At 46.3% G+C, this 18,576-nt stretch overlaps 1 protein-coding gene across 3 annotated transcripts in view; it reads left to right on the top strand.

Annotated features, from left to right (window-relative positions):
- The window catches only part of crb2a (crumbs cell polarity complex component 2a), a 94,103-nt gene that overhangs the window by 21,496 nt on the left and 54,031 nt on the right, over positions 1 to 18,576 (top strand). For all 3 annotated transcript variants that reach the window (XM_042509794.2, XM_088070645.1, XM_088070644.1), the window contains exons 2-3: positions 2,943 to 3,635; positions 5,501 to 5,696. In XM_042509794.2, coding sequence (XP_042365728.2) covers positions 2,943 to 3,635; positions 5,501 to 5,696 — 889 coding nt within the window. The remainder of the gene's footprint in view (positions 1 to 2,942; positions 3,636 to 5,500; positions 5,697 to 18,576) is intronic.

Below are 18,576 nucleotides of genomic sequence, written 5' to 3'. Positions count from 1 at the left end.
GCAGATTAAAAAAGGTCCTAGAAGGTAGCAATATGAGCCACAGCTTTGCAAATATATATAGCCTTTGCTTATCCCAATAAATTTTTGTCACCTCTATGAACCAATAAGGAGAACCAATATTTATTTTTTTTTTTTTCATGGGTATCCGGTACTTGGCATAAGTACTCGGTTCTAATTTGGAGCCAAGTTTTGGTTCCTAACCCTATGAACATCAGTCATCATCACAGTGGATCCTTGTATGGTGGCTCGCCATCTTTGGACTGGATAGTTTCTTGAATCATAAATCAAAAACCCAACCTGTACAACACAGTCAGATTGACATTCAAAAATCTACATCCACCTTCTGTATCTTTCCTTGATACATCACACAAGTAGATTTCGATGATATTTTAACAGTGCACAATCATTAATCATTATAAGTGAACTCAAACATCTATTAAACAAAACACTACATTGATAAGGGTAGTCTCTTATCAAAGGGAACATGTAAGAGAGCTGAAGCCTCAAAACGGCAACTGCGTGACTCCACGGTCAACTACACACACACACACACACACACAAAAAAAAAAAAAACCCATCTTGAGTGCATTTCATGTCTCAATATATGCAGCTACACTCATAAACGCACACACGCTCTACAACCTTCATATTACCGGTATAGTGACACACAATATTACAATCTGCTAAATAAATATTAAAATTTAGCTTTACAATTTCATGGGCGGCACGGTGGCGTCATGGTTAGCACTGTTGCCTCACAGCAAGAGGGTCCCTGGTTCATCCCTGGCGAGGCCCTTCTGTACGGAGTTTGCATGCACTCCCTGTGTCTTCCTCCCACAGTCCAAAGACATGCAGGTCAGGTTGATTGGTGACTCTAAATTGCCCTTAGGTGTGACTGTGAGTGTGTATGGTTGTCTGTCTGTATGTGTCGGCCCTGCGATGGTCTGGCGACCTGTCCAGGGTGTACCCCGCCTTCTGCCGGATGACAGCTGGGAAAGGCTCCAGCAAATAGTCTAGCAAATTAATGGTCTTAAATATTGTTATATTATCTATTAGAGCCTTTTTTTTTTTAAATAATTGTGGTTTTAATACGCTCTGCATTTAATTAGGCTTACATTTTACACAAGACAGCTGGACTGGACATATCATTTGTGCGTTCACATGGTCTGAGACAGTTATATATTTATTTGCAGAGCGGGAAAATATTCAGGGCAGAAAATATTAATGAGTCTCAAATTCTACTAAAAACAATCATACGCACGGTTTAAGCACAGATTTGTGTGTATGCATTGTTTCTGAATGAGGCCCATTGTTCGTTATGTGAGTTACCCGACATGAGCCAAAGCCCCATGATGCAATCTGTTTTTAAAATACATTTTGGTGTAGCAAAAAGACATCACTACATGAAATGAGATGAGATGAGATTCCCCAAACTTGCATATCAAGTGATTTCACAAGAGATCTTTTAAGCTAAAAGCTAAATTATTTTTGAGGTGTAACCTTTGGTACAACTTTGTTGCATTTCCCATGGCTGCTTTACAACATAAAACCACTTTGTGGTTCATTGGGGGTAAACATTTCAATGTGAAGCAGCTGTAGGAAGTGTTAAGATTGCTTTAGTGAAACGGGGTGTGTATGAACCCAGATGCAGTACGCCAACACTTAAAGTCAGTTCGTAATATCCTTTATTAGAACCAACACAATCAAAGACCAGCTCACAGATAGTCAGTTCGGTCTTCGGGTGGTTTACCCAAACAATGTCTCTGGGAATCCAACGAAGTGTAGACACGACACTGGAACCAACTGTGGCTGGGGAGCAGGAAACCCCGTAGCTCGAAGGGCCGACAACACGTGTGGGAACGTTGTCGGGGATAGCGCTGAGTCGTGGTCGGGGACAGGCAGAGGATCCGTAGCCGGGAAAACAGTCCGAGAAATCAACGGTACCGTCGAGGAGCAGGCTGGAGGATCGTCGTGGTCGAGCGGGGAGGTCTTTGCCAGTGGAGCCGTCAGGTTTCCTGAACGCCGAAGCGAAGCACGTGGTCGGGGACAGAAGGCAGGTAGGTACACGGGATGGCAGGCACAGAGAGCTGGTCAGGAACGGGCTGGGTCGGCAACAGGAGGTCTGGCAATAGAACGCTGGAGAGTCGTGCATAGCAGAGGAACAATCTGGCAGTGAGTGAACGTTTTGGAGTGTCTTAAATACTGGGCTGATTGATGATGAGCTGCAGCTGTGGGAGAGCAGGCTGCAGCAGTGGGCGTGGCTGGCAGGTAGAGCAGGTCAGAGTGAGGTGAGTGGAAAAATACTGGCAGAGAAGGGGAGGAGGAGAATGCAGGAACCATGACATTTAGCAGTGGCTTGATACAGGAGATTCAGCACCATACAGAAATAGAAGGGTGATCTGTAGATAAAATGGAATTATGACCAGTTATGACGGAGTATGTGCATGCATCCTTATTACTATTTATTACAATACAACAACAGTGCTCCCTCATTCTCCCACATTCTTACCTGCATCTTGTTTTAATCTGTATATCTTTGATTTTTTTTCTGGTATATCTTTGATTTTTGTATTTTCAAACCTGTACAATTTTTCTTCTTCTTTGATACATGCCTATTTGTGCACTTTTGTATATTTTATATTTTGTATATATTGATATTTTTATTTATTTCTTATGTACACATGGCTGCTGTGACAAGCTAATTTCCCACAAGTGGGATAAATAAACGTGTCTAAGTCTAAGTCTAAGTATTGTTGCTTGTGAAACTCATCTTCGACTCGTGCAGGAATGATGCACCTCACTAACAATGAAAACTTCACATATTTTTTTTTGGGACACCTCAAGGAGACCTGGCCCTTTGACTGAGAAACACTTTTCTGCGGTAGATATGATCTTCATATGCATTTAATAATCCTTAGCATAACATTTCCTTTGTTTTTCAGGAATACTCTGCACAGCCACTTCAGACAAATGTTTGTCTGCACCATGCCAGAATGGAGCTACCTGTGTGGACACCATGGACGATTATGCCTGTATCTGTGCCAGAGAGCAAGTTCGATACATGGGCAAAAACTGTGACGAACTCTATGACGCCTGCTCCTTTGCTCCATGTGAAGACTGCACCACCACCCCTGGTACCACAGAATACTACTGCATCTGCCCAGATGGACTAACAGGTGATAACTGCACAGAGGAGGTGGATGAGTGTCAAAGCAACCCATGTTCCGAACCTCGCTCTCTGTGTGTAGACCAGCTAAACGGATACTTCTGCAGATGTGCTGCTGGGTACGGAGGATGGGACTGCAGGACACATGTGACTGACTGTATTGATGAACCCTGCAGGAACAATGGGACTTGTGTTTTAAGACCAGAGGGCTTTGAATGCCGGTGTGCACCAGGGTTTGAGGGAAAGACCTGTGAAGAAGATGTGAATGAGTGTTCATCAGAGCCCTGTCAGAATGGAGCTATCTGCATAGACGGAATGGCAGAGTTCCACTGCTTCTGTGTGCCTGGTTTTCAAGGATATAACTGTGAGATTGACATTAACGAGTGTGCTTCACGACCCTGTGAGAACAACGCCACCTGCATCAATGAGAAGGACCACTATGAGTGTGAGTGTTTGGTGGGCTTTGCAGGTACGTCAAAAAGACAGACACACACACACACACACACACACACACCTACACACACCTACACACACATACACATTTGTAAAGTACAATACTTGCTTATCAGCATTGAAATTACAAATATACAGTGTTATTGGTCAAGTGTTACTGTCTTAAATCAGTGCACAACATACTCACCCTTGATTCCACCGAACGTGTGTCGATGATGTAACATCTACAGCGCTCCACGCAGCTTTCTATTCCATTGGGAGCGTCTATGAGTGTTCCAAAAGCGGAGCGTCCTGCCAGCTGCATACTTGCTGACATTGTTCTTATTTCATCACTTTTCCTTGATTTTTTGTGATTCTTCCGTGGGTGAATAGGCTACATATATAAATGCTTTATCTTTTCTGCCTGTTTAAATTCTTTCATTGATATTCTTATCCACTTTGTGCTGCAGCTGTTCAGTCCTAGCAAGAATAAAGTAGATCAAAGAATTTTGGCCGTGTTTCAGTCAACAAACATACTCATCTTGATAACTATACGGATCAGTATAAGAACATCCAGTTATACCTGGAAGAGATTGAAGATTTGTGGCTGTGCATTAGTTGAAAACATATCCATCCTAATAAGTACATAGATGAATAATTAATTATGAATGAAATAGATATGTAGGAGATTTTAACTATGTCTGTTAAAAACACAGTACTGTAAAATTTTCTCTTACCTAGAAAACATCAGAAAATCCCATTAATCACTGGGTACTGACAATATATGAACAAACTGTGGACATGAACAAATACAGGAGAAAATTTGTTCATGCAAAGAGTCCCAGTGTGTTGTATGCTATACAGATATGCAAATTTGTAGTTGAGCTATGTAAATCCAATTGACTTGACAGCCATATGAACTGTACCTTTTAAGTATCTAAACGAGATACTTGCACAATGCACAAATAGTAATAGAACGAAGCAAACCTGGCCCACAACTCATTTTTGTCCTTGGGCCCCATAGAAAATTACTGCATCCCCAACTTACTGCCCATGTGCTCACATGGTTATTATGCCATATTTAATCATCTCCGGAAAGAATACAGTGCACACAGTGAGATAAGGACTTTCTGCTGGCTGACAGCATTTACTTGTTCATGTAGAGGTTTTTCTGCCTCTTGTTCGTCACCATAATTTGTTAATTCCAAAGTGTTTTGTTTGTTCCTGGGCACAAGGAGTATTTTAAGTGCACAGAAAGCATTTGTGTGGGCATCTTATCTCTAGTGATGGATTAAGTACGTGAAAGCTATGCCTGAGTAAAACTACAGTAAATGACTTCGGTAGAAGTTAAAGTCACCTGTTAGAATATTACTTGAGTAAAAGTTTTAAAGTCTCTGATATTTACTGTACTTAAGTATTAAAAGGAATTTCATTATATTATAACTTTATTTCTTCGTAACATAAACCACCTGCAAAATGGAGCGTATATCACACAAAAAACAAGGTCTTTTTTTTTTTTAAACTGAAAGGATTTAAAGAACAAAATTCAGTTTTTACCTTTCCTCCCATTGCTTTAATCATTGTCTGTCCCCTCCTCCCTTCCTTCCCTAATTAGTAGTAAGAAACTACAATACTTAGGGAAAATGTAGTTTCGTAAAAGTACACATTTTATTTAGGAAACACGGAGGAATAAAATTGAAAGTTGACAGAAATACAAAAACTCAAGTGACATACAGACACTCCCAAACAGTACTTACTTACTGTAATGAAGTATTAATGCTTTGTTACATTACATCACTGCATTTGACTATAAACAATAGCTACATTTACCAGATATTCCAACTTAATTTCATCATTACTAACATCATCATAATTATTTTTTTCATGTTCCCTCTCCACCAGGAGTAAACTGTGAGACTGAAATAGATGAGTGCGAGTCCAGCCCTTGCCTCAATGGAGCCACCTGCCATGACCTGATCGGCATGTACTCCTGTGTGTGCCTGCCCGGTTTCAATGGCATTGACTGTGAGGTTGATGTTGATGAGTGTGCCAGTAAGCCCTGTCAGAATGGAGCTTTCTGTCATGACATGGTGAACAGGTAGGCCAATCAACATGCTGAATTTACTTTCTGTAGGGGCTATTACAGTGAAGATTGTTACTATGAAATATAGGAATTACTGTGAAGCTTGTGTATGGTGGGGTTAGGGTGGCCTTGTGCTGCTCCATTAGATGTTTCTCTTATGATGATGTGCCTAGCCCTTGTTTGTGCCTCGCTATATGTATTTTTTTCTGAAAAATATAGAAGAATAGAAGTTACATTAATGTCAATGAATTTTACCAGTATTGAGCTTTGGATGGAGACAAATACCATTTGTAGCTGGCATCTTTGTTTGGATAAGGAAATAGATATTCTATCATCAGGATATTTCTTCATCCAGAGTTTTTCTGAAAACACCATCATTGCTGTTAAACTACCCTCTGAGCTTTCCAAAAATCATTTCTCATTTTTTCAGTAAAATGTATGCTGAGTTGTGACTCGAATGTTGCTAATACATGAGACATTAATATAGGGCTATATTAATGTTATTTAGTGCTTCCCTCTATGGTTTCGGCTTAAAGCATGTCCTGTTGTAGCTGTATGAATGAATATTGAATGAATGAGTAAATATTTTATTTACGTGTCTGGTCATTTGTATGACCCATCCCGCATGGGATTATTCAGACACATTAACTGAAATACAGTAAATATTCCTGCATCAGACATCACAGTACCATAACATGATCACGTAAACATAAACCACCTCCAGATAAAATACTCCGGGAGGTAAGACACAACAAAATATATGTTGACCAAATATATATACATACATGCATACATGCATACACACATGCACGCACACACACATACGCATACTTGCATGCATGCATGCACCCATGCACACATGCATACATACCAACACAGCCTATTAAACTCAAAACTCAGATTCAGACAAAACAAAATAGATAAACTAATCTTAATACATCTCTTCCAAAGAGTGTATGTAAATCCAGATCATAACCCAATAACTTTTCTGATGAACAGAGTGATAAATTCAGTTATAAGTTACCATTCTCCTACTTTCTTATGCTTTCAAAAGATTTAAAAAGAGTCAGACAAGGCAAAAACATTATCACTGAGACACTTCCTTCCTGTAAATCATAATATATAGGACAGTTTAAAATAAAATGAATTTCATTTTCCACTTCGTTTAACTAGTGGTAGTATTCCGCATCTTAGCTGTGCAAACAATGATCTGCGGCTTTTGGGCAAATTATACTTAACATATTTTTCCCCTCCCTGAGCTACCACCTTATCGTGGTGGAGGGGTTTGCGTGTCCCAGTGATCCTAGGAGCTCAGTTGTCGGGGGCTTCATGCCCCTGGTAGGGTCACCCATGGCAAACAGGTCCTAGGGGAGGGACCAGACAAAGCGTAGCTCACAAGACCCCTATGATGACATCAACCGATGGTCCAGAGTTCCCCTCGCCCGGACGCGGGTCACCGGGGCCCCCCCCTGGAGCCAGGCCTGGGGGTGGGGCTCGATGGCGAGCGCCTGGTGGCCGGGCCTTTACCCATGGGGCCCGGCCGGGCACAGCCCGAAGAGGTGACATGGGACCTCCTTCCCGTGGGCTCACCACCCATAGGAGGGGCCGTAGGGGTCGGGTGCAATGTGAGCTGGGCGGCAGCCGAAGGCGGGGACCTTGGCGGTCCGATCCTCGGCTGCAGAAGCTAGCTCTGGGGACGTGGAATGTCACCTCTCTGGTGGGGAAGGAGCCTGAGCTGGTGCGCGAGGTTGAGAAGTTCCGACTAGATATAGTCGGCCTCACCTCGACGCATGGCTTGGGCTCCGGAACCAGTCTTCTTGAGAGGGGATGGACTCTCTTCCACTCTGGAGTTGCCACTGGTGAGAGGCGCCGGGCAGGGGTGGTAATACTTATTGCCCCCCGGCTCGGTGCCTGCACGTTGGAGTTTACGCCGGTGAATGAGAGGGTAGCCTCCCTCCGCCTTCGGGTTGGGGGACGGATCCTGACTGTTGTTTGTGCCTATGGTCCAAACAGCAGTTCAGAGTATCCACCCTTTTTGGAGTCCTTAGAGGGGGTGCTGGAGAGTGCTCCTTCTGGGGACTCCCTCGTTCTGCTGGGGGACTTCAACGCTCACGTTGGCAACGACAGTGAGACCTGGAGGGGCGTGATCGGGAGGAATGGCCCCCCCGATCTGAACCTGAGTGGTGTTTTGTTATTGGACTTCTGTGCTCGCCACAGATTGTCCATAACGAACACCATGTTCAAGCATAAGGGTGTCCATATGCGCACTTGGCATCAGGACACCCTAGGCGCGGTTCAATGATCGACTTTGTAGTCGTATCGTTGGACTTGCGGCCGTATGTCTTGGACACTTGGGTGAAGAGAGGGGCGGAGCTGTCAACCGATCACCATCTGGTGGTGAGTTGGCTCCGATGGTGGGGAGGACGGTCAGACCTGGCAGACCCAAACGCATAGTGAGGGTCTGCTGGGAACGTCTGGCAGAGTCTCCCGTCAGAAGGAGCTTCAACTCCCACCTCCGGAAGAGCTTCGACCATGTCCCGGGGGAGGCTGGGGACATTGAGTCCGAGTGGGCCGTGTTCCGTGCCTCCATTGCTGAGGCGGCCGACCGGTGCTGTGGCCGTAAGGTGGTTGGTGCCTGTCGGGGCGGCAACACCCGAACCCGCTGGTGGACACCGGCGGTAAGGGGTGCCGTCAAGCTGAAGAAGGAGTCCTATCGGGCCTTCTTGGCCTGTGGGAGTCCGGAGGCAGCAGACAGGTACCGACAGGCCAAGCGGAGTGCGGCGGCGGCGGTCGCCGAGGCAAAAACCCGGGCATGGGAGGAGTTCGGCGAGGCCATGGAAAACGACTTCCGGACGGCTTCGAAGAGGTTCTGGACCACCATCCGGCATCTCAGGAGGGGGAAGCAGTGCTCCGTCAACACTGTGTATGGTGGCGACGGGGCACTGCTGACCTCGACTCGGGACGTTGTGGATCGGTGGAAGGAATACTTCGAAGACCTCCTCAATCCCACCGACACGCCTTCCGTTGGGGAAGCAGGGCCTGGGGACCCGGGGGTGGGCTCCTCTATCTCTGGGGCTGAGGTTACCGAGGTGGTCAAAAAGCTCCTCGGTGGCAGGGCCCCGGGGGTGGACGAGGTCCGCCCAGAGTTCCTCAAGGCCCTGGATGTTGTGGGGCTGTCGTGGCTGACACGACTCTGCAACATTGCGTGGACATCGGGGGCAGTGCCCTTGGACTGGCAGACTGGGGTGGTGGTCCCTCTTTCAAGAAGGGGGACCGGAGGGTGTGTTCCAACTACAGGGGATCACACTCCTCAGCCTCCCTGGTAAGGTCTATTCTGGGGTACTAGAGAGGAGGGTCCGCCGGATAGTCGAACCCCGGATTCAGGAGGAGCAATGCGGTTTTCGCCCCGGTCGTGGAACTGTGGACCAGCTCTGGACCCTTGGCAGGATCCTTGAGGGTGCTTGGGAGTTTGCCCAACCAGTCCACATGTGCTTTGTGGACTTGGAAAAGGCATTCGACCGTGTCCCTCGGGGAGTCCTGTGGGGGGTTCTCCGGGAATATGGGGTTTCGGACTCCCTGATACGGGCTGTCCGTTCCCTGTATGACCGGTGCCGGAGCTTGGTCCGCATTGCCGGCAGTAAGTCGAACTCGTTTCCGGTGAGGGTTGGACTCCGCCAGGGCTGCCCTTTGTCACCGATTCTGTTCATAACTTTTATGGACAGAATTTCTAGGCGCAGCCAGGGTGTTGAGGGGGTCCGGTTTGGTGACCTCAGGATTAGGTCTCTGCTCTTTGCAGATGATGTGGTCCTGTTGGCTTCATCGGGCCGCGACCTTCAGCTCTCACTGGATCGGTTCGCAGCCGAGTGTGAAGCGGCTGGAATGAAAATCAGCACCTCCAAATCCGAGACCATGGTTCTCAGCCGGAAAAGGGTGGCGTGCCCCCTCCGGATCGGGGATGAAGTCCTGCCCCAAGTGGAGGAGTTTAAGTACCTCGGAGTCTTGTTCACGAGTGAGGGAAGGATGGAACGGGAGATCGACAGGCGGATCGGTGCGGCGTCTGCAGTAATGCGGACTCTGCACCGGTCTGTCTTGGTGAAGAGGGAGCTGAGCCGAAAGGCAAAGCTCTCGATTTACCAGTCGATCTTCGTTCCTACCCTCACCTATGGTCACGAGCTTTGGGTAGTGACCGAAAGAACAAGATCGCGGGTACAAGCGGCCGAAATGAGTTTCCTCCGTAGGGTGGCTGGGCTCTCCCTTAGAGATAGGGTGAGAAGCTCGGTCATCCGGGAGGAGCTCGGAGTAGAGCCGCTGCTCCTCCGCATTGAGAAGAGCCAGATGAGGTGGCTCGGGCATCTAATTAGGATGCCTCCAGGACGCCTCCCTGGTGAGGTGTTCAGGGCACGTCCCACCGGTAGGAGGCCCCGGGGAAGACCCAGGACACGCTGGAGAGACTACGTCTCTCAGCTGGCCTGGGAACGCCTCGGGGTCCCCCGGGAAGAGCTGGATGAAGTGGCCGGGGAGAGGGAAGTCTGGGTTTCCCTGCTTAGGCTGCTGCCCCCGCGACCCGACCCCGGATAAGCGGAAGAAAATGGATGGATGGATATTTTTCACATTCATAATCATTTTTAAATAAACAGTAAGTTTTCAGTTTTGTAATTGTAGTGTAATGTCAGATGCTATGTGATGACCAGGACCAACAACACAGGCGACGCTTCAGACAGGACCACAGCAATGGCAAAACCAAGACCACGATCAGGGCAAGCCGGGGTTACGGTATCAGTGCAGCCACAGCACGGGCACGACCAAAGGCAGGGTCACAGCACATCACAGCTATCACCATGATCAGACGCAGCCAAGATTGCAGCCAGGATCCAGGAAAACTAGGAAACAAGGGAGCAGGAATGCTCCGGAGAGGCAACGGAGTTGGCATAATGTCAATAAACAGACATGAGCATTTTCAAAGTCCTCAATCTCTAACCATTCTTAGGAGGAAATGTCTTCATCAAAGCTACCTTTACTTAATCTATGCACAAAAAAAGAGCACTCTTATGCACATTTTGTGCTGTTATTGCAGAAAAAATGGATATTGTGTCTTTTGACTGTTCATTGTTTTATATACACAACATTTGCACTTCAGTTTTCTTAATGGGAACCATGCCATCCAATAGGCCTAATTAGTGATTGATCAGGCTAGAAAATATCATGGGCCATTCACCTTCTCTCCCCCACTCTCTACTTTGAACCTTTGCATGCAAAGATTGGACAGAGCCACAGTGCTCGTCTTTGTCCTCAGTCCTGATAACTGCGCTACTATGATGCATAGTTTGCTTGTAAGAAGTATTTTTCATCTCATGTATCTCCTGATGCTACTAAATATGACAACTCAATTGACATTCACTTTTTTAAGGCGAACCTCCAGTCCAGAACAGAAGTTGTCCGGTGCTCCACCCTCTGTAGACTTTTGTTTCTCTCATCTTGAGGGACATCTTAAATGCTCTTATTTGAGTTCTGAGAAGCGATAAGCAAATATTGGGCACAGAGAATTGAGGATGGAGGACTGAGTATCGGGGAGGGATCTCTGAGGAGTGATGTGCGAGGGCACACGAGAGCAGCCTTCAGGAAAGTCTTTTGTCGGCCGACATGCCCCCCTCAGTGGCACGCTGCACTTTCATACCTGAGTGAAGACAGATCAATAACTGGTCTGCTATGAGTGTCAGAGTGGTGGTGTGTACTCCAACACTTCAGGCCCCTGACACAGGGGTAAAACAGCATGTTTTGGTAAAGACCAACAGCTGGCCCACACCAACAGGCAGGGCTGAGTCTGGTCCGCTGTCCTGTTGAGCCTGGTGCAAAGCCTGTGCTTGTTGGCCTGAGAACACTTGCTGTCTCTGAGGGCTCTTCAAATTCAGAGACTGGAAAATGGGGTGCACATCTCATGTCTCTGTCTCATCCATACTTTGTTGGAGAGAGTCAGGAGCCATTGTCAGTCAAAAGGGTAGCCACTTGAGTTGCCACTTGAAGGTTCAGTAGGTGTGTTGCTCTGGGTCAACCGCTTCAGGCTTGGCTCCTGAGAAGGACAGGCTAAGGGTGGCTGGCTTTTCTACAGAGTTGTGCAGACCATCTAGTCCATGAGCCAGACCATCAATCGCAAGCGACAGGGTGGGCAAATTCTTTTTGGTATTTTCTTCTTTCTATATATGTCCACATTATTTATTGGTAGACACTCCTGTATTTCCTGTGGTATCAAACCTGAGGCCACTCCTCCTCAGGAGGTTTGATTTTTTACCAGCAATTTTTTCTGAAGTGATTTCAGGTCCTCAGGTTTCTGTAATGTCTATAAAAAGTCTGGGCTTGTATTTTAATTATCTAGCTACAGTAGCTAGTTAGCTAAAACAGGACCGGCACCGGTAGCTATGAGCATAAGTAGCTAATTTAAAGCAGTTCATTTTCACCATCGTCAGGCAGTCAATCAAATTTTATTTATAGAGCACTTTTCATACAAAGAATGTAGCACAAAGTGCTTCACACATTAAAAATGTAAAACAACATGAACAACAACCCTTCCAACCCTACCCACCCTTCTTCTCCCAGCCCCACCACAACCCTCTGCCCAAACACCATGAAACACAATGGGCAAGGGCCATGGAGGGCCAAAAAAACACATGGCTGAGCACGGAGGACTAAAATGAGGAAATGCCATCATGGAGGGCTGTTCGGACCAGGAGCTGATCATAGTTCACCGAGACACCACCAGAGAAATCACCACCCCCAGTCCAACTGCGACAGGACAACCCCCATGACAGCATCCCCACAGCCAGAGCCAAGGAAACACCAGAGGTTGAACAAATAACTAAAAACAAAATAAACAATAAATTATCTATTTAAGACTAAAAGGTCAATATTTAGAGAGTAAAATTAAATATGAAATAACAGCAACAGTATAATAACCAAAGAATCTAAATAACAGTAAATAAATAGGTAGATAAACAAGTAAATAAATAAATAATAAAGATTAGTTAAAAGCTAGATTAAAAGAGTGGGTCTTGAGCCTGCGTTTAAAAATATCAATGCTCTCAGCAGCCCTCAGGTCCTCCAGCAGGCTGTTCCATAGACAAGGGCCGTAATATTGGAATAATACCTCATGCGGGTCTTTGTTCTTACCATGCCATGATTAAACTAGCTAGCTAGCTAGATATGACAGGACCGACAGCAGTAATCTGTTACTAGCTAGCTACAAGCATAACTAGGCAATTCAAAGAAGTACATTTTCAATTGCATGCCATAATTAAATTATGAGGAGGTAAAGTTCTTTAGAGCATATGCAATCACTAATCAGCAATTTATTGAAAACATTTTCTCATGGTTTCAAGAAAAGGAATGGAATGTCCAAAGCAGATTTCCTCCCTTACTTCTCCGTATGCATAACTCACATAACCAGAAGGATTTGCTCCATCCAGTGTCACAAACAAATACTATTTGCAGGGCCTTTCTGCAACTGCAAAGGTTATCTAAATCATTTGTACTGGCACACAAACTATGAAAAGTTGTAACATCGGAGAATGCCCAACATCATAGAATGCGTATGGCATTTTTATAGTCAAAATAGTGAATGCATGAGAAATATTTTTATATTCCGCCGCTGCAAAGGTTATGATACCAACAAATTATGTGAACATATGTAAGGAAAAAAAAATTGCAACAATAATTTGCCCACCCTTTCGATAGCGATGAGGGGTCTGGCTCATGGACCAAGTATGTTGTGATTTTCATCAAATTCAGAAAAACACATATCATATTTCTGAGTTGAATCAATTATTAATATCACAGTAGGGATCTTGATACAAGAAAAACATTACATTGGATTGATGTAGGCACCCAGAGTGGTCAACAAGCCCCATAATACCCAACAGGCATTATGCAGGTTTCCATGCTTGGGTTAAAATGCATGATAACTACCACTAAGCTACCAATCTGCAATGGTTATCATGCCAAACTGTGAACTAGAGATGTCTAGCAAGTCAAAAAAACATACTGAATACTGAATGAAATAACGCACAACTGACAAAAAGATCAAAAAAACTCAGCTGCTAGACATCAACACCATGACTTAAAAATCAACAGCGGGCTAATACCAAATCATATTCACAACTTAAATGACTAAAAAATAGAAATAAGAGCAAGAATTCATCCTGTGTGCCTCAATCACCTGTATCACATTAAAACACAGCAGTAGGGGAAAAAACATGCACTTACCCTTTGATGTCTTCATAACAGAGCAATTTGTCTGTTTTTATGGTTGAGGGCGAAGGCATCAATGATTTTTTTGTGGTCCAGGGCCCTTGTTCTATCTGTGTTGATTGCTAACAGTGCCAGGTTGCTGGTTCGAGAGTCCCCACTGCTGTTCCTCAAGTAGGTCTTTAAACGGCATGAGAAGCTGCGCTCACAGCTCAAGGACATGATGGGCAGTGTCAAAGATATGGATAGGAGTTTGTACAAGTCTGTGAAGGCATCTCTGTATGGTCTCATAAGGCATAAAAACTCCTATGTGGTGCTGATCTTATGTCTCTGTTCTTCTTTGCTCTTAAGAAGCTGGTGGACTTGATATAGCTCTGCACATAGATTTCCCTCTCCGACTCCATAATGTCCAGCCATCGGCAGGATGCGATCCTTGTCATGAATGAGGAATACTTGGGGCTCAAGGCTGGCACCCTGCTCAAAACATCATTTGACTCTGAAGAAAAGCGCTGCTTCATCTCTATCATTAACCTGTCTATAACAGGGTAGAAAGAGCGTGTTTTCAGGTCCTCCAAACTTTCGTAGCATGCTGTTTCTAAAGGGGCCTCCACAACAAACTCCTCCAGGAAACCATGTGCCTATTGTCAGAGGAAAGCATGGGTGGCTGCCCTTCTTCATCCCACGCTCTCTGGTTTTGCGTGGTCCTGGTCTGTTTCTTGTGTCTCCAAATTTTCCTCAGCAATAAAAACAACACAACTCTGACTAGCTTCGCCACTTTCAACAGTCGTATCCAGCAGGGACGTTTGTGTATGACAAAATGATGCACTCTCCTCACTGATGCTAAACTAGCTAAATTTTGCACTGTGGCAGTAAGGAATTGTACATAGGGTCAAAATTTCAATGCGTGTTGCACTATTAGCTGTAATTTATCACAGGCATATTTTAGCTATTTATGTATTTTTTTTATTTTAAAAATATTTGTTACTTTATTGTTTTAATCATTTAAATTGTAATTCATCCATCCATCCATTTTCTTCCACTTATCCAGGGTCGGGTCGCGGGGGCAGCAGTCTAAGCAGGGAAGCCCAGACTTCCCTCTCCCTGACCAATTCGTCCAGGTCTTCCCGGGATCCCGAGGTGTTTCCAGGTCAGCTGAGAGACATAGTCTCTCCAGTGTGTCCTGGGTCTACCCCGGGGCCTCCTACCGGTGGGACGTGTCCTGAACACCTCACCAGGGAGGCGTCCAAGGGGCATCCTAATTAGATGCCCAAGCCACCTCTTCTGGCTCTTCTCAATGCGTGGGAGCAGCGGCTCTACTCCGAGCTCCTTCCGGATGACCGAGCTTCTCACCCTATCTCTAAGGGAGGACCCAGCCACCCTACGGAGAAGGCTCATTTCGGCCACTTGTACACGCGATCTTGTTCTTCCGGTCACTACCCAAAGCTCATGACCATAGATGAGGGTAGGAACAAAGATCGACCGGTAAATTGAGAGCTTTGCCTTTCAGCTCAGCTCCTCTTCACCACAACAGATTGGTGCAGAGTCCGCATTACTGCAGATGCTACAGCAATCCGCCTGTCAATTTCTTGCTCCATCCTTCCCACACTCGTGAACAAGACCCCGAGGTACTTAAACTCCTCCACTTGGGGCAGGATCTCATCCCCGATCTGGAGGGGGCACTCCACCCTTTTCCAGCTGAGAACCATGGCCTCTGATTTGGAGGTGCTGATTCTTATCCCAGCCGCTTCACACTCGGCTGCGAACCACCCCATATTCCCGGAGTATCCCCCACAGGACTACCCGAGGGACATGGTTGAATGCCTTCTCCAAGTCCACAAACCACATTTTGACTGGTTATGCAAACTCCCATGCACCCTCAAGGACCATGCCAAGGGTCCAGAGCTTGTCCACAGTTCCACGACCAGGGGCGAAAACTGCATTGCTCCTCCTGAATCTGGAGTTTGACTGCCCGGCGAACCCTCCTCTCTAGTACCCTGAAAAGACCTTACCAGGGAGGCTGAGGAGTGTGATCCCCCTGTAGTTGGAACACACCCTCCGGTCCCCCTTCTTAAAAAGAGGGGCCACCTCCCCGTTCTGCCAGTCCAGCGACACTGCCCCCGAATGTCCACACAGTGTTGCAGAGTCGTGTCAACCACGACAGCCCCACTACATCCAGGGCCCTAAGGAACTCTGGGCGGACCTCATCCACCCCCGGTGCCCTGCCACCGAAGAGTTTTTTGACCACCTTGGCAACCTCAGCCCCAGAGATGGAAGAGCCCACCCCCAAGTCCCCAGGCCCTGCTTCCTCACCGAAAGGCGTGTCGGTGGGATTGAGGAGGTCTTCGAAGTAGTCCTCCCCCACCATCAGGGCCAACTCACCACCAGGTGGTGATCGGTTGACAGCTCCACGCCTCTCTTCACCTGAGTGTCCAAAACATGCGGTCACAAGTCTGATGATATGACTACAAAGTCGATCATTTAACTGTGGCCTCGGGTGTCCTGATGCCAAGTGCGCATATGGACACCCTTTTGCTTGAACATGGCAGCACAGAAGTCCAATAACAAAACACCACTCGGGTTCAGATCGTCGGGGGGGGGGGCTTTCCTCCCCCATCATGCCCCTCCAGGTCTCCAAGTCCCACAGCAGAACGAGGGAGTCCCCAGAAGGAGCACTCTCCAGCACCCCCTCTAAGGACTCCAAAAGAGGGTGGATACTCTGAACTGCTGTCTGGACCATAGGCACAATCAACAGTCAGGATACATCCCTCCATCCCCCAAGGCAGAGGGAGGCTACCCTCTCGTTCACCAGGGTAAACTCCTACATACAGGCACCGAGCCAGGGGGCATTAAGTGCTGCCACCCCTGCCCCTCTCACCAGTGGCAACTCCAGAGTGGAAGAGAGTCCAACCCCTCTCAAGAAGATTGGTTCCGGAGCCCATGCTATGTGTCAAGGTGAGGCCGACTACATCTAGTCGGAACTTCTCAACCTCGTGCACCAGCTCAGGCTCCTTCCCCACCAGAGCAGTGACATTCCATGTCCCCAGAGCTAGCTTCTGCAGCCAAGGATCGGACTGCCAAGGTCCCTGCCTTCGGCTGCCACCCAATTCACACGGTACCCGACCCCTTTGGCCCCTACTACGGGTGGTGCACCCACGGTAAGGAGGTCCCACCTCGCCTCTTCCAGCTGTGACAGGCCGGGCCCCTTGGGTAAAGGCCCAGCCACCAGGTGCTCACCATTGAGCCCCACCCCCCCTTATTTTCCTCATAAGGGGTCCGGTGAGCTACACTTTGTCTGGTCCCTCCCCTAGGACCTGTTTGCCATGGGTAACCCTACCAGGGGCATAAAGCCCCTGACAGCTGAGCTCCTAGGATCACTGGGATACTCAAACCACTCCACCGTGATAAGGTGGTAGCTCAGGGTATATAATGTATAGAAAAAAACATTCTAAAAAAAGAAAATTCTTGGGGGTGCTATGGGGGTGTTTTGGCTATCGCAGGAGTAGCTTCAGCACCCCCCAGCCCTCCCCTGGCACCGCCTATGAGTGGAAGTGATGCTGTCTTTGATTAATCTTTACTTAATTAGTCAACATGTAACATGAAAACCATTATTCCTCAAGTATAGATATTGATTTTACATTTTGATTTTGCCTATTCTGTTTGCATAGAACGTAACTTGGGTGTTTATGCCAGTGTAGCAACATATAGTATGACGATTCAATCAACGTTATCTTATTTACATTAGCTATTGTTTTTTTTTTTGTCAAAATGGGATGTAAATTCCGTCCATATAGCCTAGTGACATCAGTTCATTAAAAAAAAACAAACATTTTGAACGATTGAACAATAATTGAACAATCTCTCTCTCACACAAACTACCCATTCGTAATTTCCCTTTGACAAATATTTGATTGCATTTTACTGCAATCAGCTTAATTTAATATGAATTGATAACTGTGGGTATTTTATGACACATGAGGCCAATGTGTCTATTTGTACAGTGAACATGCCAATCTTTAGTAGACAGGTTATGATATACTTTGATCGAGCACTCATTGCTCTGTATACTAGGTCTTTTGTGATCTTGTGATCAGGGCTCGATTGCTCATGTCTGTTGTCGTTGCTATGCGCGCCACTAAAGGTTCGATGGTTACACACAGTCTCATCTCCATGTATTATTATTGCATAGTGTACAGGGTTATACGGCTTTCTTATAAAATCCTTTAATAAGTCTGCACACCTCACTATGCAGCAGCTAACAGCAGCCAAATCTTTTCCATGACCACCCATTAGCAGGTCACCTAGGAAGAAACAAAACATATAAAAGATAGCAAACATTAGCATACTGGCCCAAAATTAATTTGGAGGTTTTAAAAAAGGAAAGGTCTGGGGCATCTGGTGGCTTAGTGGATAAAGCAGGCGCCCCATGAATAATGGCACTGTCCTTGCCTCAGCGGCCACAGGTTCAAGCCTCGCTCACGGCCCTTTGCTGCATGTCCTCCCCTCTCTCTCCCCCCTTCACACTGTTGATCTGTCCTATCTAATAAAGGCAAAAATGCAAAAAAATAATCTTAAAAAAAAAGAAAAGGTCTTATACTGTTGACCTGCCAAATTAAAAAACAATAACAAAACACTAGAACTGAAGACCCCTCAGTGGATTACA

This window comes from Plectropomus leopardus, chromosome 20, assembly GCF_026936395.1.
Source record: "Plectropomus leopardus strain MGB_pleo_1.0 chromosome 20, ASM2693639v1, whole genome shotgun sequence".
Taxonomy (NCBI): Eukaryota; Metazoa; Chordata; class Actinopteri; order Perciformes; family Serranidae; genus Plectropomus; species Plectropomus leopardus.
The sequence above is the reverse complement of the archived record's forward strand: the minus strand, read 5'-3'. Positions and strand labels throughout refer to the sequence as shown.